At 41.0% G+C, this 23757-nt stretch overlaps 1 protein-coding gene across 1 annotated transcript in view; it reads left to right on the plus strand.

Moving 5' to 3' along the window:
- The window catches only part of VAV3 (vav guanine nucleotide exchange factor 3), a 236388-nt gene that overhangs the window by 51659 nt on the left and 160972 nt on the right, over positions 1 to 23757 (plus strand). The window contains exon 2 of the mRNA XM_039484962.1: positions 1856 to 1972. Coding sequence (XP_039340896.1) covers positions 1856 to 1972 — 117 coding nt within the window. The remainder of the gene's footprint in view (positions 1 to 1855; positions 1973 to 23757) is intronic.

Raw genomic sequence — 23757 nt, forward strand, 5'->3', positions numbered from 1 at the left:
AATACCGTCAAATTTCGACCACACTACCCCAAATTCGACCCGGCAAGGTCGATTTCAGCGCTAATCCCCTCGTCGGGGGAGGAGCACAGAAATTGATTTTAAAAGCCCTTTAAGTTGAAAAAAACGGCTTCATTGTGTGGACGGGTGCAGGGTTAAATCGATGTAACGCTGCTAAATTCAACCTAAACTTGTAGTGTAGACCAGGGCTATGTGGAGTAGGGCCTGAAGAGGAGACAGTCCAGGATATATATAGGGAGAAGAGGAGTCAAGGAAGCAGAATGCTCACTTGATATAGCTTTCTCCAGTCCCAGGCATTAGTGCAATTCCTCAGCAGAGTATGATTCAGAAGTGCAAATGATTGGTAGCTATAGCTGTATTCAGGCAAATCGAATCTCTGATTCCATCCTAAAAATCAGGATTGTTCTGTCAAGCTAATTTGCTAACTTGATAAATTGGGAACTAGTTCTCAATTGTGCAAAAGTTACTATAAAATCATAATTGTATAATCCCCCAGTGTGTAATTATGGTCCTTTTTGACAATATTATTTGAGATGTCTTGAATCTGTAAACACAGTGCATGCATTTGCAGTAAATCTCTGCAACTACACTTCCAATTAATTCTTTTTAATGAAAATACTTGGTATATTGCAAATTGATTGCTTTTCTAAGTTCAATGCAGTGGTAATTTTTCTTTTAGCACCTAAAGAGTGTGGTCCACTCTTATTCACTAATTGCTTACAATTTTTTTTTAAAACTGAAGCCATTTTAAAGCTAACTTAAACTTGGTAACTTCTTAGCTTTTCTCTTTGCCAACATAAAATTAGCTTAAACAAATTATGCTGAACAAAATTCCTCTCTTTAGGCCTTGGATAACACTATTTCAGTCAAAAGAGAATTTTAATGACTGAATTACAAACCACCTTAAAATAATGGTTTAATAGAGATACTAGGTAACCCTTAGAAATGGTAATATTGCAGTGGGTTTTGCTATACATGTTGTGGCAGAGCTCTGACCTTGCTCCCGTGGGTCCTGCACTTCTAAGCGGTTTATGCTTAGCCTCAGTGGCTCACTGTGACCCTCCACGTAGCCCTTCTCTCTCTAGGGCCAGGGTTACAGTCTACTGAGCCCTTTTCATCATAAGCCAGCAAGGAGGTTGGTGAGAACTCCCACAGTCTCTGTTGTCCCTAGGGGCTTGTTTCAGAACAGTTTAGCCTCCTGTCCTGACAGGGGCCTGACTTCCCCTCCCAGGAGATATTCCTGTAGTGGTGGGTGGGGGGAACCCGGGCCTGCCCTCTACTCCGGGTTCCGGCCCAGAGACCCTAATGGTAGCAGCTGTTGGCAACCAACCTTTCACTGCCACAGTTGCTACATTTCCCTGGGCCACTTCCCCACAGCTCTCCTGCTTCTCCCTTCTTCACCCTTACCTTGGGGCTCCCTTAACGATGGTTTGAGGGTGTCTTCATTAACCAGCCCTTCAGCCACACTTCCTCTCCTCTGGCTTCCTGGCTCTCCCCTGCCTGACTGGAGTGAGCCCTTTTTATAGTATCAGCGGGGCCTTAATTAGAGTCAGGTGGTCACATTAACTTAATGGCCTCACCTGACTCTTTGCAGGTTAATTAGAGTGAGGTGTTCTCATTAGCCTGGAGCAGCCCCTGCTCTGGTCAGTCAGGGAACAGAAAACTGTTAATCCAGTGGCCAGTATATCTGCCTTCTGCTATTCTGCTGTACCCAACTGGCTTGGGTCTATCACAATATATAATGGCAAAAATAATCATGAGCTTCCAAAGTATACCACAAAGTAGTTGGTAATTACCTGCCTGTACACTAATAATATTATTTGTTTTTTTTCTCTAGTTTCTCTGCTTGAAGAATATAAGAACATTCCTTTCAGCATGTTGTGAGATATTTGGGATGAAGAAAAATGAACTTTTTGAAGCATTTGATTTGTTTGATGTGCGAGATTTTGGAAAGGTAATTTAAAATTTCCTGTTTACTAATATCTTATTTTTTTTGGCTGGATAAAGTGGTTATTGGGTAATACTTGCCATTGGTTTTTTATAGCAAAGATGTTTGGTCTGGTTTTCTTCTTTTCACACTTGTGTTGCATTTTTCTTTTCTTTAAGTCATAGTTGACAGAGGTCACCTGCCTGGGTGTTTTAACCATTGTGTCCTTTAGATCTGCTCAGAGCAGACAACCCAGTGGCTAGAATTGCAGTGGCCAATGTATACTAGCACTTCCCATCATTAGTGCTACTGGTGATGCACTAGTGCTAGCACTGGTGGAAGACTTTAGGGGAAAAGTGTAGTGTAAGAGAGGCCAAAGAGGTCAAACACCTAATGTTCTACTGATAGATTCACCTCTTGCTTCCTCTCTTGGTTTGGCTTGCTCACAAGGGCTGTTCTGTTGAGAGCAAGTTACAGGCAGAAAAGGAGCAATGTTATGGGGCAGAGAAGGACCATACAGTGGATTGGTGTCATAAGGAAAAATGTGCACAGCTGGAGGAGCAGGGAGTAGCCGTGGTGGGTGATGAGAAGAGGAGTCTGGGCTGACTGTAAAGTCAAGTAAATCAAGCAGTCACTTGGTGCTCCATATCTTTTGTGGGAGCCTCCTATCCCGTGCAGGCTCTCAAGCTCTTGGAGTGACTCTACCTTTCTCTCCAGCAGTGGGACTTAGGAGGGAGAAACAGTAACTCTAAGACCCTTCATCCCCACCCCGTTATGGTGAAGGGAAAGGAGTGGTAGGCAACTCAAGACTTGAATTCTCTTCCCCCACTTCTAGTTGCTTGAAGCTGCTGTGTTGTCTGTGGGCCTACAAATTGTAAGGCTTGGCACTTAGAGGAGTAATGGGAAGAAGAAAAGGATGATAGGAGTGGCTAAGCATGGGGAGGGAGAGAAAAGTGAGGTTTTTGTGTGAACAACAGGTGGTAACAGTAGTCAGATGACATGACAGTGGAAGTGGGATGTCCCTAACCTGCAGCATCACCGTCTTTGCACCTATAATTTTATTCATTGTCTAGGCTGGCAGAAATGGATGTAGGTTTAGTACAGACACTCTTTGTCTTTTCTCCAATATTTTCAAACCAGACTATCGGACAGCATGAACATGTTCTGGCAGGCAAATGTCCTGGTGTTCAGGACTACGGTCTGTGGGAACAAGTCTGTTACGTACAGTTAGTGTGTCATAATGGATATACCAATTGCATGACAGAACAGGCAGTCTCTGAAGTCTGGGGAAAGGATATAATTGCCAACAGTGTCCACAAATAGCAGGTTCATTTTAATAAGAAATACAGACTTTAAGATTGTATACAGTAGAATTGTTTGAGCAAAGCCCTCTTTTGATGATTACATCTGAATGAACACTAAATGTAGGTCCATGCCAATGTTCTAATAGGCAATTTAATGCCAAGACAGGTCAGTCTTGGTTATAATTAGCACTCCCACAAGCTACTACATTCTCTACCTGTGCCACTCACAAAGGTGCAATTTGTGTTCTGCCTTTCAAAAACCAAATAAACCCTTTTCGGTCTGGTCCTTACAACTGAATGTTCATTGTTCAGTATAAATGAGGCCCAATTTATCACCATATGTGGGACCTGGCTTTTGGCAAGTATGGTTTAATAGATTCATGTAGCCAAATGATCACTGAAAATAGTAATCTACATAACACAGTTCCACTGTGTTGGCTCTTCATGTACCTTTGGATTTCTTATGTTTTTTCTACACTTTTCGCCCTAAAGCAAACCTTACAAGTAGTCTTCCTTTTGGTTGCTTTCTAGATAATAGCACACTTACCTTGCTATTTGGGGATGGAAGGACTTCTGTGCACAGGCGAAGTAGATATGACCAAAGGGATAGGTATTTAGTATAGGAGGAGGGTGGGGAAGAGAGGAAGGGAGGGTGAATGAGAGACAGAGAATAGAGGGTCAATGAAGTAAAAGAAGGGGCATGAGAGAGGGGAAAAAGAGGGTTGGGAACTGTGAAGAGGAAAGCTTGGCTTGAGAAGGAAGAGGAGAGATGAGGGAAGATAATGGGTAAGAAGGATGTGAGGGATATGGGGTTATGAAAGAGTTAGGCTGGTTAAGCAGAAGGGAGGGAGGTGGTCCAAGTGTAGATATACCCATAGTTAAAATAGTGGTGGGGTGCCACAAGCCGGGGCCCTTCCAGTCTGGAACTGCTTGACAACTCTGACATCTTTTTCTTTCAAACAGTTTTAAGATTTAACCCCCTCACCCTCCTTGTCTGTTTAACACGTGACAAAGCTCCAAAGTACCATTTTTACTGCCGTGAGACTGAGATACAATGATAATTAGTTACTGTGGGCTTCTCTGAGTTATAAAGAGCTATGTATGTAAACCTGTGATTAGTTTTTCTGTGCGCAAAAGCTGGCTTTCTCTAGTGTATTGTTTGTAACCTCCTACATACTTGTCTGCTCTCTGCCATTGCCCGCATGTATTCAGCATAGATTTCTACTTCTGAGTCAGTGCATCACTCCCCTAGTTTAACAGAAGAGCCTATACTTATCTAAAGACCATGCCACATTAAAAATATTCCAAATCAGAACAAATATCACAGAAATAATTTCCCCTTTTTAACATCTGAAGATATAATATTTCCATTACTTTTTATACATTGCACTTTATAATAGACAGGAGGCCTGATTCTTATTTACACTAAGGCTCCTTTAAGCTGCCTAAGGGTATGTCTACACTACGGGATTATTCCGATTTTACATAAACCGGTTTTGTGAAACAGATTGTATAAAGTCGAGTGCACGCGGCCACACTAAGCACATTAATTCGGCGGTGTGCGTCCATGTACCGAGGCTAGTGTCAATTTCTGGAGCGTTGCACTGTGGGTAGCTATCCCGTAGCTATCCCATAGTTCCTGCAGTGTCCCCTGCCCATTGGAATTCTGGGTTGAGATCCCAATGCAAAAACAGTGTCGCGGGTGATTCTGGGTAAATGTCGTCACTCAATCCTTCCTCCGTGAAAGCAATGGCAGACAATCATTTCACGCCCTTTTTCCCTGGATTGGGAGCTCAGCCAAGAATGCAAATGCTTTTCAGAGACTGCGGGGACTGTGGGCTAGCTGGAGTCCTCAGCGCGCGCGCGCACCAGCCAGGCGCTAGCGGCCGCGGCTCGTTCCGTTTGGCTCCGGCATTTGGCTCCCGGCATGCCTGCATGCAGCCTGCGCGCGGAGCCGGACGGAGGGCAGGCGCTGCGCGCCGCGGGCGGAGCCCACCGGAGCCGCGAGAAGAGGGACCCGGGACGGGGGCGGGAAGGCGCGCGCGCGCCGGCGCGCTTGGGCAGCCTACTGTCTAGAGCCGCCCCTGGCTGGAGTCCTCAGTACCCCCTCCCTCCCTCCATGAGCGTCCATTTGATTCTTTGGCTTTCCGTTACGCTTGTCACACAGCACTTTGCTGTGGCCTCTGTCTATCATAGCCTGGAGATTTTTTCAAATGCTTTGTCATTTCGTCTTCTGTAATGGAGCTCTGATAGAACAGATTTGTCTCCCCATACAGCGATCAGATCCAGTATCTCCCGTACGGTCCATGCTGGAGCTCTTTTTGGATTTGGGACTGCATTGCCACCCGTGCTGATCAGAGCTCCACGCTGGGCAAACAGGAAATGAAATTCAAAGATTCGCGGGGCTTTTCCTGTCTACCTCGCCAGTGCATCCGAGTTCAGATCGCTTTCCAGAGCGGTCACAATGGTGCACTGTGGGATACCACCTGGAGGCCAATACCGTCGATTTGCAGCCACACTAACCCTAATCCGACATGGCAATACCGATTTCAGCGCTACTCCTCTCGTCGGAGAGGAGTACAGAAATCGGTTTACAGAGCCCTTTATATCGATATAAAGGGCTTTGTTGTGTGGATGGGTGCAGGGTTAAATCGGTTTAACGCTGCTAAATTCGGTTTAAACGTGTAGTGTAGACCAGGCCTCAGTGATGTAAAGAGACCTTAATGTAACTAAGAATCAAGCCCATGGTGTTGCTTTCTGGTACTGGTGATTGAAGTGGCTCACTGAGCATATCTAACTACTTTTGTTTGATTGTTTGTGCAATATAAAGAGATTGGCAAACCAAGAAATTCCACCTGTCCGTTTATGCTACTGTACATTTTTTGCTATGCTAGGAATAGTTAAGCTATAGCATTGTACTTCCAGTCTTTTGCTTTCAAACTTGTTATATTGCTTATTCAAAAATACCAACGATTTTTTCTTGGTTCTGTGAACAGCAGAGGAATTAAAACAAAGTCTTTTAACAGCTACTGTTGCAGTGACTGCTCTACCAGGTATCCAGTTGTTTGCTATAATTGTAGGGTATAATTATCTAGACCTTTGTGTCAAGCCTTTGCTACTTGTTTAAATAGGCTAAAAAGTGCTTTATGATAGTGTAGCATTACTTACTATTGGTTTCTAGTTAGTTGTTGAGAGAGATCCTGGTTCACATAGTTACTCTAATATGACCATAAAGGGCCTAATTTTTAAGACAGCCACTAATCTTGAAGGAAAATTTTTGCAGATTCAGTTAGTTACTGGTGCAAAATTGTACCTGTGAAATAACACGCTGGACTGAGGCCTGTCTCAAAAATGTAGCTCACAATGTATCACTGGCTGTTTGACACATGACTTTTGAGGTTTGTGCTTTGTAAAGTTGTGTTCCAAAATTAACTTTTATCTTGTGTAAACTGAAGTAGAATAATGTAAGCTGGCATTTGCAGAGATACTATCTCTTTCATGAAAGATTTTAACTATTGCATTTCTCTTCTCCTAACACAAAATTAGCCTTAATAGTACATTATTTCTTTTATGTATATATTGTAGTGAACATGTGCTAGGTGCTGTACAACATATAGGAAGGAAGAGATAATTCCTGTCTTTACAATATTTGACAATTTCATTGTCTGTGCTGCTCATTGTCAGACAATGTCTGAAAAGTCAGCAATTCCTGCTGTGCATGCATGCAAACATGCTTCCATAGTCTTAGTCAGATTAGTGACAAAGGCACATGGGGTTATTTAATGAGACTTGCCTCTCTTGAGTAATAACAGCTGTTTGAGCAAAAGTGGTGTTGCTAAACCAAACAGCAAAGATAGTGTAATACTTGCAGTAGCTTTGTGTGATGGGCATCTTTCCAGCATCACCATTACTCTTTTTGCAGTTCATCTGTTTTCACTGCATGCAGGAATGAAAGCTCGTCACACGTGACTGGAGGTTGCTGTGTGCTCTCTCTAGTGATAGATAAATTGACTTGTGTTTAACTAGGCTCTTTAAATGCCTAGGGACATAGGCAACTTTCTAGAGCAGATAGTGAATTTGAAACCATTAAAAAGGAGTGGAGCACTGTAAAAATATCACAGATAGCATAGTCTCAGGGTTGTAAAATGTGTAGGAGAGTATAACATAGTGTGAGATTTGATCTAACAAGACTAACAGAATATACTTTATTGGTTTGGAAACATCTCCAGTTACTAGAAGCAGTGGTGATGAGAAGGAAGCTTTCCTCTGATTAGTTTGATTTTTCTGTGGTCAAACAAATTTTCTTAAATTAATTATTTTTTCTATATGGAAAAAAATGTTTGTATACATTCCCAACCCTACAGTCTTTACTCCCACAAATCCCTTTGTGAATTAAGTAGGAGTTAGGCATGTGCAAAGGGCTACGAGATAAGCACCACTGGATTTTCCTATTAGTCATCAACTAAAAAAATTCCATTATGTTTTCTTTATTTTAAGAACCATTTTCTGAATCATTCTCCGTGCCCATGGACATAGTTAATAGGAGTTTTGTGCACAAACAGAGAGAAGGCTGGTAGTGGTGTGATCACTCTAGTTTTGAGAAGATTTCTAGTTTATAGAGGATCTTTTGGACCACAGGCATTTTCCAGACTGCTGGCCAAATGAATGATTAGGTGGATGTGTGTATATTTCCACAGCTTCTAATGCACTAAAATCTTAAATTAAATATTTGAGTTGGAAGAAACTGTAGTGCAATGCTGACCAATGCTTAATACTTCTAAGGGGCCAAATTCAGACATGTAAGTGAGGGCAACTCCACAAGCCCCACATGTCTTGATTTTCATGAACTCCTTTTATTTAAGGAACCACTCCGGAAACCACATACAATCACACATGTATTGAGTTTTTGTTGCTTGTTCTGCAATTATATTTTTATAATTGTTGAATTTTTAAACTTATTGTAATAGAAAAAATGTAGTCAGTTTTATATTACGGGTTTCCATGGTACCCATTTAAGCAAACAAACAAATTAGGAAGAACATGTCAGATGCAAATGAATAATTGATTTTAAAGAAAGGGATAAAAAGAGGAGAAACAAAAAGGAGACCTGGTGATTAGCATTTGAAATATTCCACAGTTGTGCAGTTATTTTATTAAGATCCTATTTTTTTAAAAATAAATGGTAGGATATGACTTGTATGTCTAGTATTGCCTTTTTGTCCTCCCATGGAAAAAAAGGTTCCATAGTTTTGATCTTTTCCCTCTTGTATGTTTCAAGTATTTTCCCTTGTTTAGACAGCGGCAGTCACAGATGGTGGGTTCTTGTTGTAGCTGGATACTTCCTCCATGTTTTCTTCCCCATATAGCTATAAACTCCAGTAGCAGATGTAGTGCTGTCAGGGGTAGCCTGAATCCAATCCTTTAGTATACCAGGCTGTAACTACAGTACTTTTAAAAACTATCTGGTGCTTTTTAACTATGGTGAACAGTTGTTACAAACTGTTAGGTATAACAGTAAAACTAACACAGGTAGGAGCAAGTGAACTGGTTTTTCCAGTTTGAACCCACTATGACATAATGGGATTGGAAATTTGACTTGAACCCTACTGTTATTGAATTTGTGTTCTGCTTTGGGGTGTGTGTGTGTGTGTGTGTGTGTGTGTGGTGAGGGGAATGGAGATTAAAGTTCCTAAGGAAAAAGTTACATGAGGATGAAGCAGAGAGTGAACAGCGTGAAAAACATATACCCATGCCTTAATACTGGGATCAAGGTGAGGGGAGTATTCCAAATACATAGCACAGATTTCCCTTTATTATCTTTTAAAACCGAATCTCCCTTGAGGGGGGAAGGGTTTTAAATTGCAGGAAAAAAAGGTTCTTGAACTAATTCAACAAAATCAGAAAAAAATAAGTTGAGACAGTTGCCAAGCCTCAAACTCCATGAGGTTCATCCACTTCTAGTCACAACTATCTATTCTTCTAGTAGATTTCAGTGCTGTGTATAGCTTGCTGATGTAGCATGGAAACCTCCACCCCCTCACACACTGCTGCCAGGCAGTGTTTTCATTAAAAATTCCACCTCCGAGACTCATTTTTTCACCACCCCAGGACTGTTGGGTTCTTCCTCTCTATACCTGTGTGTCAGAATCAACAAATAATTTTGATACTTGTGCCTTCAATTCTGCCGGAATCACATAGTCCTCTAGCATCCCCAGTCTTTGGTGTGTCTTGTGTCTCAGCAATTGCAGCTGTCATAGCTTCTCAAAGGTGATTTCAACCTACTGTAGGACTCATTTGATAAAGAATAGCTCTGTGATGAAATGGGAATCTAAAGGCCTGCTGTAGTCAATGAGAGTCCTGTTGCCTGGAGCTATCTTTACTCTGGTCATCGGAAGTGTAGGGAATAGAGTGCTGGTCACAGGTGTGCTCCTTGCTTCAAGCATAGCTCAGTTTTCTTACCTTGTTTACATCAAGTCTGTAAAGTTAATAAGTTTGAACTTATTTTCATAATAGGTATTTGACAACATGCTATTATACAAGATTGGTGAATGACATAAAAAAGAACAAAAGGGCATTAGATTTACTAAGCAAAAGTGGTGTAAACAAGTATTTGGTCATTCGCAATGCTATATAAGAGCTAGGTTTTATTAAAAAGCATATAGTGCAGCTTCCAGCACAGCTACATCCTCCATCACACTCAAAAGGCTCATTTGCACAAAGTACACAGCAAAGTGCTCTGAAAATACTGAATGTGTAAGCAAGAGGTCTTGTACTATATGGTCATTTTAGCTACTCTGTCACTGTTAAGGAAATCCTGACACTGATTCAGCAGAACATCGTGAACAAGCTCAAGTATCATGTTCCAAGTGTGTTGGAATTCCACCAAGTATGTTTTCAAAAGATTCCAGGAAGAGCAGACAGATGTGAGTATTCACATGCCAAAATCTACATGGCAGCTTGATGGTAATAAAAACAATGAAATTCACAGACAAGAACTAAATCTCAGGGCATAGAAATCAAGTGCAGTCCAGCAGTAAAATGATGTGATGTGTTAGGTCCACCACTGTCTTGGTCTCAGGAGGCACCTGTCAAATATTTGGACAGCATCACAAACTGTGCTGAAGGATGCTTGAAAGGTGTGGACACTTGTATAGAAGCAGCTGCTGTCATGTTTCAGGCCCTTGAGTGGCCTTTGGGGATGTTGTGACATCAGGCTTGCTACAAAGTTCCAGATCTATAGAACCATGGTTATACCACTCTATTGAACGGAAGTGAAACATGGGCACTAAAGAACACAGGACTGATATTTTCAGTTCTCATCATCTTTGTCAGTTATTCCATGTCAAGTGGCAGGAAAAGAACAGAAATGAGGATATTCAAAGCTGAACCCAACAACCACCTCCCTGAGCACTTGTTCAATTTAGGCAGCTTTGTTGGTATGGACATATTAGAATGGAAGACAAATTAATTTTGAAGTGTGTGTACCAAGGAACGCTGCTACACAGCTGACAATCACATGGGCACCAAAAGCTTTGGTAGCATGACAAGAGTGCCAGTGATGAACATGAACTAAATATACAGCCAGACCACCAAAAGTACCTTGCCAGAGATCAAGCTGAGTAGTGCTTGATCCACAAGGAGGTTACATCCCTTTAGGATTTGCTATGATGAAGACAGCCTTGTACATAATTCTATATTTTTATTTAATGGTTTATATATAAAGTAAGTGTGTGTGTGTGTGTGTGTGTGAGAGAGAGAGAGAGAGAGAGAGAGAGAGAGTAGGGTGGGGAGTGCATCAGAGAGAATTGGGTGGAGCACAGAAGTTTGACAGAACTGTAAAAGAAGCTTGTGGGATGTGGCCCTTCTTTGTAAACTTAAACACAATGAAAATTCACCCCACTGTTAGTAATGCCTTGTGGATGTTCAAATAATACAGTCAATTATACCTAATTATGCTATTTAGTAAGTCCTGGTCTATACGCACATATTGTATCAGTATGAAAAAAATCACCCTCCTCACTGAAATAGTTATTGATGTAGTTATACCTGTAGAAGCCCTAGTGTGGGTGCCGCTATACATGAAATAAAGGTGCCTTATGTAGGTGTAACTTATTCCCCTTCCTGTATGGGAATAGCTATACTAGTATGACTGCATCCACATTAGGGGTTTGTTGTTTTTTTTTTTTTTGCCACTTTTACTATGCCGGGATAGTTAAAACTGCAAAACTTTTAAGAGTAGACAACGCCTATCAGACGTTGCTGAAGACATAATTCTACTGTATAGAATTTTGCTCCTTAGGAGACTGATCCCACTAGGTGCTGCATGTCCTAAATTCCAATTAAAGGTAATAGAAGTTCACTGAAGGCAAAATTTGCCTGTATTTTAGGACAGGTCTACACTAGAAGCACTACATCTGTGCAGTTGCACCGCTGTAGTGTGTCTGGTGAAGATGCTCTATGCCGACGGGAGAGTGCTCTCCCGTCACGTAATTAGTCCACCTCCGTGAGAGGCAGAAGCTATGTTGGTGGGAGAGCGTCTCCCACCGACAGTGCCGGTGTGTACAGTGCTGGTCACTATAACTTGTGTTGCTCGGGGGGGGTGGGGGAGGTGCCTTCAGAACGGGGCTCCCGGCCAGCAGCTGCAGCTCTCCAGCTGCTCAGCTCTGAAGGCAGCGCTGCTGCCAGCAGCAGCGCAGAAGTAAGGGTAGCAGGACCGCAACCCACCCCTCCAATAACTTAGCAACCTCCCCGCAACTCCTTTTTGGATCAGGAGCCCTACAATTACAACACTGTGAAATTTCAGATTTAAATAGCTGAAATCATGAAATTTACTATTTTTAAAATCCTATGATCGTGAAATTGACCAAAATGGACTGTGAATTTGGTAGGTCCCTACTAATAGGGTATCATAGGACTAGCTCAGTAAACTGGGACCCCTCATCACCATAGTTGATCTAGTTGCCTCACAAATACCTGTGACTTGACATTAGCCCAAAATGCTAAAGTTGCTGAGCTAGTGACCTTGTGGCAACTTGTGCTTTGATATCAGGCCAGAAAACTATATAGATGGTCTAACCCATAGAAGCCTTTGCTCTGAAATCTACCCAACAAATTAGAGGTGATTTGCCACTGACTTTATAGTGGCCTGTGCTTGAAATCAGACCAGCAAGGAAGTGTAGAGCCATCCTATATGTAGAAAAGTGGTTAAGGTACAGAGAAGCGTTGGAGAGCTTAGAGGCTTCCCTTCCCCTCACTCCCCGGGGATTGGGGAGGCTCAGTTCCTTTAGATCTCTCTCTCCTCATGCCTCTTTAGGTGGGGGAGTTTCAAGTGGTAGCATCAGTAGGAAATGGTGCCTAGCAGGGAAGTTGGTAGGGCTCCAAGGCCTACCTGCCAGTAGCACCAGCATCTATTTAATGGAAGAAGAACTGTCCAAGCTATGATTTGCCGATTTGTCTTCTCTCTTTTCCAGGTATTTCATGGTAATTTCCACTCCTCTCAAGAGGGCAGAGAGTGGAAGTAGGGAAGCTTGTTGCTTCAGTTTTCCCCTATTTCAGTGGGAAAAGGGACACCTTGTTACTCTTCGCTATCCAGGGTGCAGGGAAACAGAACAGCCTTGTCAGTTCTATCAGCACTCCTTTCCATATTGGATTGTGGTTGTGGTAGCACTGTTCTCCCTCTACACAGTTCCGTGCTCTTTGTGGGTGATTGGCCATAGGGGGTACTGACTCCCTTCTGATATGCTTGTTCTATTCTCCCTGTTGTCTCCTGTGCCATGTCTTATAGCACAAAGATGCTAGAATGTCACTTTGCTGCAAGATCTCAACATCCATGATGAAGTATAATCATTAAAACTAGTGGGCTTCCCCCCCTCGGTTGCTTGTGACCCAAGCAGAGCATACATTTTACAGTGAGGAAAATTACCATGCTTTAGAGCTTTACCCAGGTGGGGCTGAATTTCTCCTCTGAGGTGCCCTCTGTTGTCAGTTCTAAATCTTTTGTATTTTTCATTTAGATACTAATTTTCCATAGCGGTGCCTTTTGGTTGGGTTGACTGCACATCCTTTATGGATCATGAGAGAAGATTTACTCATGTTGCTGGAAAGTCATGTATTGGTTCAGGGCTCTCTTTGTGTTCAGAATTTATATTCGCGTCTCTGGTGAGGGTATGGTGTGAATGGTTTAGATTCCATTTTCAATATCAGGAATATTAAAATCTAATGTTCTATTAAGCCAGCTGGACTCCAACTTTTCAGTTGATTTTTTGAGTGCTGGGCTAGTATTGCATGCTCAGAAGCAAGACATTCTACTGTTAAATGATGACAAAACCATGGCTCCAGAAAACGTTCAGTCATGGTGCATAAATTTAAGCAGGCTAAGAGCAATCCTCTATGCCTTTGTCTATTATACTGGGATAGTGCCACATCTTATGTTGCTTAAGAAGTAATGGGCAGCAGACTCTGATGTGCTTGGATATTGACACACTTCAGTGTGGCGGATAATTAGGCTTGTAAAGGACTTGAAAAACGATGCTTACAAGCCAGGGTGCAATGTGCATTTAAAGGAATAAAACGTTTTCTTTGCTGTGTATCGTATTTCATTGCAACATTGTCTAGTCAATGTTCTATTTTAATTATGTTAAAATATGTGACTTACCGCCTTGCTCTGCCTCTGTTCGACCTTCTTTCTCTTCCTGGCTTTGCTCAGTTTTTCCTCTTTTCTATACTATGTCCTTGTCTCCCTCAGTCCTTCATCTGTCTCTTTCTCTTCAATGTACTGTCTACCTCCTTTCTTATGTTTTCTGTCTCTCCTTTCTTTTTCACTCCCCCATGTGCATACAGTAACATGCATGCCCCCTAACCAACACTGTAGGGCTTAAAGATTTTTACCAGATTTTGAATAGTCAGAGGGCCTAACCTTCGGAGCCAAAGACTGTTAGAAAAGATGGATACTCTCAATGTCCAAGGAGATGCCTATGAGAAGCCAGTTCCCTTCTCAGTGATACATTATGGACATGATTTTCAGAGGTACTGAACATTTATTGCTTCAACGGACGTCACTGGAAGCTATGAGTGCTCAGTATCTTTGCATTTTAGGCCTATATAACTAGAAAATACTTCACAATGGATTAAAGTGTCAGAATCTCTACTACCGATGCAGCACCACATCCTACGTTTGAGAGAATGACTCTTGTCTTTTGGAATAGGTTCCCTTTTGTGTCCTGTGTCAATTCACAGAGCATGGAGTGAGTGTAAGTGCAGGTTATTATGGAGAGACTGTATTCTTTTCATAAACAAGGTTGGGACTAGCTTTTCAGTACAAGTACATTCTGGTTTTGCCCTAACTTAACTCGGATTGAACCAACTCACTTGAAATGTTTTAGGTCTGTTCCTCTGTTTGAGAATTTTTTAGTAAAGTTTGCGGAAGAGGATCTGACAAAGTCTATCCAAATGTCTCTTTTGGTGGTGCTATTTTCCTGTGTTGATTGGGGAGACTTCCTGCTGTCCATCGTCTCTCAGTTGACCCCAGCTGAAGAGGCCCACCTCTGATCTGTTCAGGATCTGAGCTCAGGAACTCTGCAAGAGCAAGGCTTTGGTTCCTCCTCCTTCAACTTGCAGAAGTTTAACTTGGGGACATAATTTCTCCAGACTCAGAAGTCAGTGCATAGTGTACAGAGTTGATGTCCCCAATTACCTGACTCTGACTGTATTACAGAGATATGGGCATTACAATGCTTAGAGGCTGTTCTTGTGGATAATATCCATGATGTCTGTTACTTGTAAGCTTCATAAGGTCTAATATGGGTGTTCACTCCATGTCACAAATGCAGAGATCTTTGTCTTTGAAATCTTTGTCTTTGAAATCAATAAAGCATGCTGAAATGTCAGAAGAACAATTTGTTAAAAAAAATTGCATGCCAAATTCTCCTGTAAAACAAATTATAAAACAAAAAGAGCACACAGTTTTTTATTATGCTAATAGTAACACCTAGTATTTATGTGGACATTGATCTCCATATCATTCCTATAGGTAAGCAAGTAGTAGTATCCCCATTTCACAGAGGAACAAATAGGAAAACTGAGGCAGAGAGAAATTACATGACCTGCTCCCACAGAAGTTGGGGATTAAGAATGCAGTTTTATGTAAATGGTGAAGCTTAATTTGTGATAGAGAAATAGTGAATTGATAAGCCAGTTTTGAAAAAAAAACCAACCTTCTGTAAACAAGCCTTAGTGATATTAGGTGTAAGATATTATGATACTGATTCCAAGAGTAAAAGCCAATAGAGTATTAAACTTGGTGTCCTCTTTAGAATGGGCGCCAGTTTTGCTATAATGTGTACCAGGCAGAGTAGTTTAATCCTAATATAGTATGTAATTGCACATGTCCAGACAGTCTTGAATGCAACACTTACTTAATTGAAGTATTGTTTAGGGAGTTGTTAGCTCTTGCTTAGCTGTGTCTCATCTGATGTGGAATGCCTTTCTTCTATGAGTAATCTACTGCATGAGTAACATATGCTCTGACAAACGACACTCCATGAAGTGGCTATCTCTTAAAAAGGGGAATAAAACACAAAAACATTTCTCATTTTGACTAACACTGCCTAGACATAAATCAAAGAGTAAGATTTTCTTTAGTAAAAACTAAAAGCCAGGGACTATCTATAGCTAGGCAATCTGGAGACCATTATTTAGGAGAACTGAGGCCAAGTATTGCCTACCAAAATCCTTTTTTCTGCAGCTGTTAAAGTGTAGAATTCAATTTATCTGAAATGGGTGATCTGCAAAGCATTTTACAAATAATTTGGCTTGTGCTCTTTGTTCTTTTTAATGTATTAAGGGGGCCAGGATGACTTTTTAAGCTTTTTTTTTTTAATTTCTGCTTTAATTTCATGTCTTGTCTTCTCTAATTCTTGGAGGACTCACTGGGGGCAAGATTTTGGATGTTGTGAACTTTCACATCTTAATTGAAAGGGGTTGTGTGTGCTGAACCTCTAACAGATATCCGAGGCCGGATTCCTAGCTCTGCCTGAGAAGTACAAAACACGTATTGAGAGAGGGGGTGCGAAGACTGCTAAAGTTGCACAGGGTGCAGGACCAGGGCGTACTGCTCTGAGTTACAGCAGTTCTCTCTCTCCCCTCCCCCCTCACTGCTCTAACACCATCTGCTAATGGCACCAAGGGGCCAAAGCCAGAGTTGGGTATTTGTACGTTGTAGGGGGTGTTGGCGCTGAGGCCCCTTTGCTCTGGCCATAGCCCTTTTTCCTTTCTACACTGGCAGCAGGAAAGAACAACACAAGATTCTAGTGGATGGTTCTTCTTGCACTGGAGCTGGATAAACAAACAAACAACAAAAAAAGCCCAAAGCTCTGTTATCATCCAAAAAAGTTCTCAGATATTTGCCCTTATGAATTACACCTGTGCATGTACAGCTATAGCAAGGCATTTATCTGTGCCATGCCAAAAGTCCTAGATTGTCATATCAGGGATAACCAATCACTACCCTTACTCTGCAGCTAATCTGCATGCAATAATATCATTGGTTGTATGAGGGAGACTGCATAGATGTTGGAGTACTTGACCTAACTGCCACAGCTGTGGGACAGCGTGGGCTTTCAGTTACTAGTAAGCAGCATAAATGTTTTGCATATAATGACAATGGATGGGTAGTCATCTTGTTTAAATTTCAGCACAGTTGGAGAAGATTCAAACTTTAGGTTCATGTAATATTCAGTCTTCCCAAGAATGATAATTCTTTCATGCCACATTAGTATTTTATTTTTGGATACAAACTGCAAAAACATGATGAGAAAACTCAGAAAAGTCTCAGGACACAAACACAGTTTCCTTGAAATGTGTAGTACATGATGCCACTTAGAGCAAAATTTATTTCTTGGAGCACAATATTTATAAATTTCTGGAAGGTGCTATGCTTTGCACATTTTACACATAGCTTTGGCTATTTTTTAAAAAGTAGGGTTAAATAAGGTTTTATTCATGGACATGGATATATCTCAAGTTGAATATGAGCAGCAGAAAACATTTTCTACTGTATCATAGAATATCAGGGTTGGAAGGGACCTCAGGAGGTCATCTAGTCCAACTCCCTGCTCAAAGCAGGACCAATCCCCAGACAGATTTTTGCCCCAGATCCCTAAATGGCCCTCTCAAGGATTGAATTTACAACCCTGGGTTTAGCAGACCAATGCCCAAACCACTGAGCTATTCCCCCCCCCTTACAGCTACTGTGACAGTTGACATAATTGTTTAGGAAAACAGTTGAGAGCTAATCCTCTTCCATATATAATTAATCCTCCAAAAGTCTACTTCATGAGTTATTTAAAACCTTAAAAGGTTTAAAGTGTTTCTAATATATAACTGACTTGAGCAAAAGTACATTAGCAGCCTTGTATGAGTGAATGATGTGTGCTACCTACAGTGGCAAATTGATGTTAGAAAAGAAATTCTGTGCACGATGTTATCCAGCTTTCAGCAAACTGTATAAATGAGTTTAGGGAATATTGGTTGATGGTGCTCTTATGGGAGAGAGGAATAAAAGTATAATGTAGGTCGCAGTGAAACAAGGATTTAGAAAGTTTACTTCCAATATTTGCTTCAGAAAAACCCACAGTTCAGTTTTTCTGGTTGTTCAGAATTTCGAAAGGGGTCCAACGCTTATGGACAAACATATTCATTATAGATAATGTTTACTCAGCAATTAGTGGAGGTTTATTTTCTAGCACTAGGTAAAAACAAGAACAGATTTTTAATTCTGCTATTTATTGGTTTGCGAGGAACGGGACAGGCCCTTGGGGGAAGAGGATTGGCAGGGGTGGCCTCAGGGGTCCTGTTACCAGCAATTAGAAAGGTGACAACACTAGACTGAATTCTGCCCTCAGTTACACAGATTTGTGGCAAGTTCTGTGGAAATGAATGGGAGTTGCAGCCATATAATTGAGGGCAGGAGAGGATCCCATGAGTCTGATTCTGATCTCATTTAAAATGAGTTTATTCCACTATAACTACATTGATTTCAAAGAAGTTAGTCCTGATTCCTAATTTTAAATGAGATCAGAATCAGGCCCTAAATGCTTAGATTTAAGTAAGGAATGTGAAAGTACTAGACAGCTTTCTTCAATAACGATGAGAGACAGTATAGTAATTTTGTACCATGAGAGTGAATAATGTGGAGAATCAGTTGCAGTATAAACTTGAGAATTTTGGGTATTGAGTTGGCATTCAAGCAATACAGCTTCTGGTGTTAAGGATTTACTGGCAGCTATTTTTTAGATGAAATTTGATCCTTCTTTACAAACATAAAAAGTTTAATCAATACTAGTGAAGATGAAGTTAGGTTAGACATCCCAGTGCAGCTTCTGATAAATTGTTATGTATTTTTGATCAAAGAGCTCATACTTGCACCCAAGAAAGGTATACAGCAAGATTTTTATTTGAAGAATAACGTTTATATTTTCAGATCTATCTTATCAAATGCAGATTTGCAGGCAGAAAATAAATATTGTAAAATGCTGCTAAATTATCTTTTGGTTTTCTTGGGTGTTATTTTGTCTTCTGGGGATTATTTATAGGATTTCCATTTTATTTTATTTGATTCAACCTGAATATTTTAATTAATTGTAACAAAAAGCTATGTTACAAAGAAGAGTTCAGTTACATACGTGTTTGATGGGCTTGACTCACCAATTCATAAGCTCGCAAGGTATCTTCACCAGTGAGACAATTTCCCTAGGGAGGTGGCAGATGACAGTGTTATCACTTCTCTGTTTTGGAAGGTTTGCTATAGGAGGGAGCGTTGAAGTTCTGGATGGGATCCCATAAGAGCACTTAATCAGCGCATCTATAGAGTACGTGCTGTGGCAACCTTATGCTGCTGTGCCCTCCCTCTAGGCTAATATTCCATCCTTGGGGGCTCCATAGCCGGTTATGCCAGCAATCGCCAAGGAATTAATTTGGCCCAGCATCTGTCTAACATTGATTCAAATGTTTATGCTCATAGTAGGTAGCATGCCTGGTTCATTTATAACATTTTAGTATGTAGTCTGAATCATTGCAAATGCAAGCTCTGGGCTGGGTCTCCTCATAGCTCCCACAACACATGCTGAGTCTTTGCAGTGTTCCACAGTCACCGGCATAGGCACTGTTCTTTCTGCAAGAGTCTTGTTCCTGTTTCATTAAAACCACACTGGCAATAAGAGCATGTGGAAGCAAGGGACTGCTATGTAGAGGGCTCTCATGGGAGACAGTTGCTGCGCTATGTAGTAGGTACTTCTGGAGAGCTAAAGGCGCATTCTGGCCACCCATGGTAATATTACTATAGCCTTGCACAGCTCAATTTGTTGCAGTCGTGCAACTTGCAGCTCCCCAAGGGCTCCATTTGTCTTTGGACTTTACGGTTCAGTCTCAAGATATCTGCAACTGGTTTAATTCCATTTACCCTAAACAGTTCAACAGAAAACAAGATCTAAAGAAATCCTTGCAGTGGGAAAAGCTTATGGAGACCATATTAGTTTCCTGGTCTTTCGACCTTTTCGCTTCCATTATCAAGTATCTTTCCCATAATTTCGCACCCTGACTATGAAAAGTTCTTAATAAAATAAAGTGATAAATTAAGTTTTCTGTGTAAGAGGTCTGCTAAAACACAGCAATGGTGTTTTCTGCTTCCTAAAAAAATTTAAGAGGTATTGCTATCCAGCAAATATTAGATAATTTAATCAAAAGTTTGTAAGGGAGTTACACAGGACATAATCATAGAAAAGAGCTGGAATACTAGACGCTTGATAGTAAAATGTCCCTTGGTTATGTGAATTTTATGGAGCAGCTGACATCTTTATTTCCTGTTTCTTGATGGAGATCTATGCTAATCCTGTTCTCCATACATACATAAGTATTAATGTAATTCAGGAATGGCAGACGCCACAACCAGAGAACATTCTGACATAAAAGTAACAGTTTTCGCATCCACTTCATAGGGATTAGATTAACTGTATATTCAATTTTGAAGCCTGGAGTTAATGCAGAAATTTAGGGCAAAGACCTTGTTAGTGGACAGAGCACCTCCTGCAAAAGGCTGGGCACAAAATTGAATGGGAGCTGAGGATATCCAGCACTTAGCAGAAGGTCCTTCATTTGAGGCTAGCAGGTATTTAGATCTTCTCATTGTTCTGGTCTTTGTGGGAACACTTCATTTCTCTCGAAACACGGTACTCCACCTGTGCCGTGCACAGTTGCCTAAATCCAGGTAGTTAGTTTACTAGTGTTGTCAGTACCAAATTAACAATACCCCAGTAATAAGAGTGTTGAGTTCGAAAGGGTGGGCATGGAATATAAACTGTTCTCTCCCTTTCTAGGTTGCAGCTTTGCTAGTGCTTCCCTAGTGGTTCTGAAGATTAACACCCTGTTAGTCTGTATGAAATGAAAACAAAGGAAAGAGGAGAAATTAAGAAAATAGCAAGACACAGAAAGGAAAATATGAGGAGAATAATGCAGAATGGGAGCAGAGGGGAGAATCCATTATTATTAATAATAATTATTTGTATTATTATAGTGCCTGGGAACCCTAGTCATGAACCAGGATCCCACTGTGCTAGGCACTGTACAGATGGAACAAAAAGACCTATTGTGATAAACTCAGGACAGACAGCTGCAAGGGAGGGGTAGGAATCAATCCCAGAGGGTTAAAAGGCCCTCCTCCTTATCAACTGGGAGGCAACTACAGGTCAGTCAGGTTCAGCTGAGAAAGGGTTACCAAGGTAACACTTAGAATCAGCTGAGGGGGAGCTACCTGAGGTTAATTAGGATCAGCTGATTCCAACTTAGAGCTGCCTGAGACCTTTTTAGACCCTTCCCTGGGAGGAAGGAGCGAAGAGAGCAGAGAGAGAAGGAGCCCTGCTGCCAGGAGTGTTGGAGCAGCAAGACAGCGAGCCTCACCAGGAGGAGAGGCAGTACTCTCTCCCACAAGGGAGTAAAAAGACTCTAAACAGGACTGGTGGAGATACGGGGAGCAGACTTCCCCAGTGTCCCAAGGGGGACCATATTACCCAATGCTGTCTCACCAGGGCTAAAAGCAGCAGAGGCTGGGGAGACTGAGAAGGTGCCTTGCCACACTATGCAGTGAGGATCTACAATAAATTGTGATGATAAACGCATAGAAGATATTTTGATCAGTTAAGACTCATGTAAGCAAGGAAATCAATGTTATTGATGATAGTTTTCCAAATGATTCCTTCTGATCTGGAACTGAAAATGATTCTGGTGGTTGTGGAAACTGGACAAAACCATTTCCGGTACCATTTTAGAAAGACTTACTGCCACCATGTCTTAATTATATGTTCTTAAATGATTTTGACTACATTAGCACTTGAACTGTTTTCTACGGTGGTTCAATGAGAACAGTTGTTGAAAACCATTTAAAGGTATGTTTCGATCCCCTAATAGGCAGAACTCTAATTAATATTGGGTGCTGGATGGCATATGAGGCTACTTCACCACTTGAACATAATTAATATTGGACCTGATACTGCAATCCTTATTCATGTTGAATATGCTTTAGTCACGAGTCACCCCACTGAACTCAATGGAACTGTTCACAAAACCAAATTATGCTTATTGTAAGAGTTGTATTGGGCCCATTATATTTTTATTTTATATTCTGTTTCTACTCCTCCATGTCTCCACTCTTCAAACTGTGTAGTAAATATGTCAGGGGAATCTCTTGAATTGATCATTAATGGTTATTTTTGAATGAACTATGAATTTTTGATTCATATATATTTTAAATTAGAAATGAGGAAAAAGCTAAATCCTGGTGTAAATCTATTTTGTAATGTTAGGTAAAATGTTGACAGCAAGGTTAGCATTTTCAAAAGTGCTATGAGCTGTGTGCAATTTCATTAAGTCTGCCTTGGCTTTGTGCAAAAGAATCAATTTGACAGAATGCCACAAACCAACTGTCTGATGGCTTTACATTGATCCGTGTGAGTTCATCACACATTGGGCAGACAAATCCTCAGGGCAAAATCCTGTTCTGTGTGAAGCTTCTCGTGGCCTGAGGATCCTGGTGCACTAGCACCCAGCGAATCTCTTTTGGAATCCTTTTTCTTTCCTGCTCTTCTACTACTGTTAATAGGCTGTGGGAGGCTTTTGTAGAGCCATGCTCCACCTGTTCATGGTATTAATGGCAGTAGGCCCACAAGATATACGTCAGCAAGTGTATTGTTCTAATTGCCATGCAGGATGGACAACAGAGGTAATTTCAATGGGCCAAGACCAAAAAATCACACTGCACTGTGCAAACAAAATCTCAGCTCTTTGTATATGTTTATCCAAAAAAGCACTGGGCTGAGGACCGAGCCTTGATCTCAATGTAAACGGGAATAGATCTCGAACAGCATAGTTATGCTGTAACAATGTAGTACCCAGTGAAATACAAACTGATTCAAAAGAGCTCTGTTTCTACCTCTTCAGTTTTCTTTTTCTTTTCCTCTTCATTCTCCTCATTTGCTTTTGTTTCTTGTTTTTCTCCCTTTTATCTAGGGTTGCCAATTTTGGTTGGATGTATTCCTGGAGATTTCATCACACAACATAATCTTTAATTAAAGAATAATCTTTAATTCCTGGAGACTCCCGGTCAATCCTGGAGGGTAGGCAACCCTACTTTTATCTCTCTTTTCTTCCTTGTTTCCTTTCTCTTCCTCCCTTGCACTTGGCTCCCTCCACTTCACCCCAATAAGAAGGACCAGAATATTTTTTCCTGTGTCTAGTAGGCTTTTGTACAATTCAGCATTGCAGTGCCTTAGTCGCGTTTTGGCATCAATCCATTCCTGAAGTGAGTATCGTTGGATGTGTGCAATACAAGACATTTCTGTTCTGATGGAAACAGAAGTGGGGAAAAATCAATGTTTGTTAAAATAAAAAGGGAAAATCTGTTAACTAAAGGATTTTTTTGGTCAAGCTTGTAAAAGCATATTACAAACAGTGTAGAGTAAACACATACATACCAGTTGTTGACAGTGTCTTTGAAGTCTTAGTACTGGACTGTTTCAATGATCTTACTTAGCGTTCATTGATTCGTAGACCTGCTTTATTCTTTAACACATCTATTGTTTTTTATGTTTGAAATTGAATATGCAGCAATGAATAGCATGAATCTGGGAAGCTTTAATTGCTTATTAACATGCTCCCCTCCCCCCCAAAACAGTTATGAATATAAAAATCTAATCTGCTCAAGCTGTTGCCACACTTCCTGACCACATGTTAACTGTATAATTGAATGACTGACACATATTTCAGTATTGCTCCCTAGTTAAATAAGGCCATTATCATCTTCATAAATAATTCTTATTAGCACAGTTTATAGAAATAGAAAATGTTCTCTTTTGGAAACAGTGTTTAATAGATTGTACCCCAAAGGGTTTCACATACAGTTTATATTTTGTTTGAGCAAATGATGTATTAGCAGTTTGATAGCCGTATATTTTCCCAGTGCCA

The sequence above is a fragment of the Mauremys reevesii genome, linkage group 8 (assembly GCF_016161935.1).
Source record: "Mauremys reevesii isolate NIE-2019 linkage group 8, ASM1616193v1, whole genome shotgun sequence".
NCBI lineage: Eukaryota > Metazoa > Chordata > Testudines > Geoemydidae > Mauremys > Mauremys reevesii.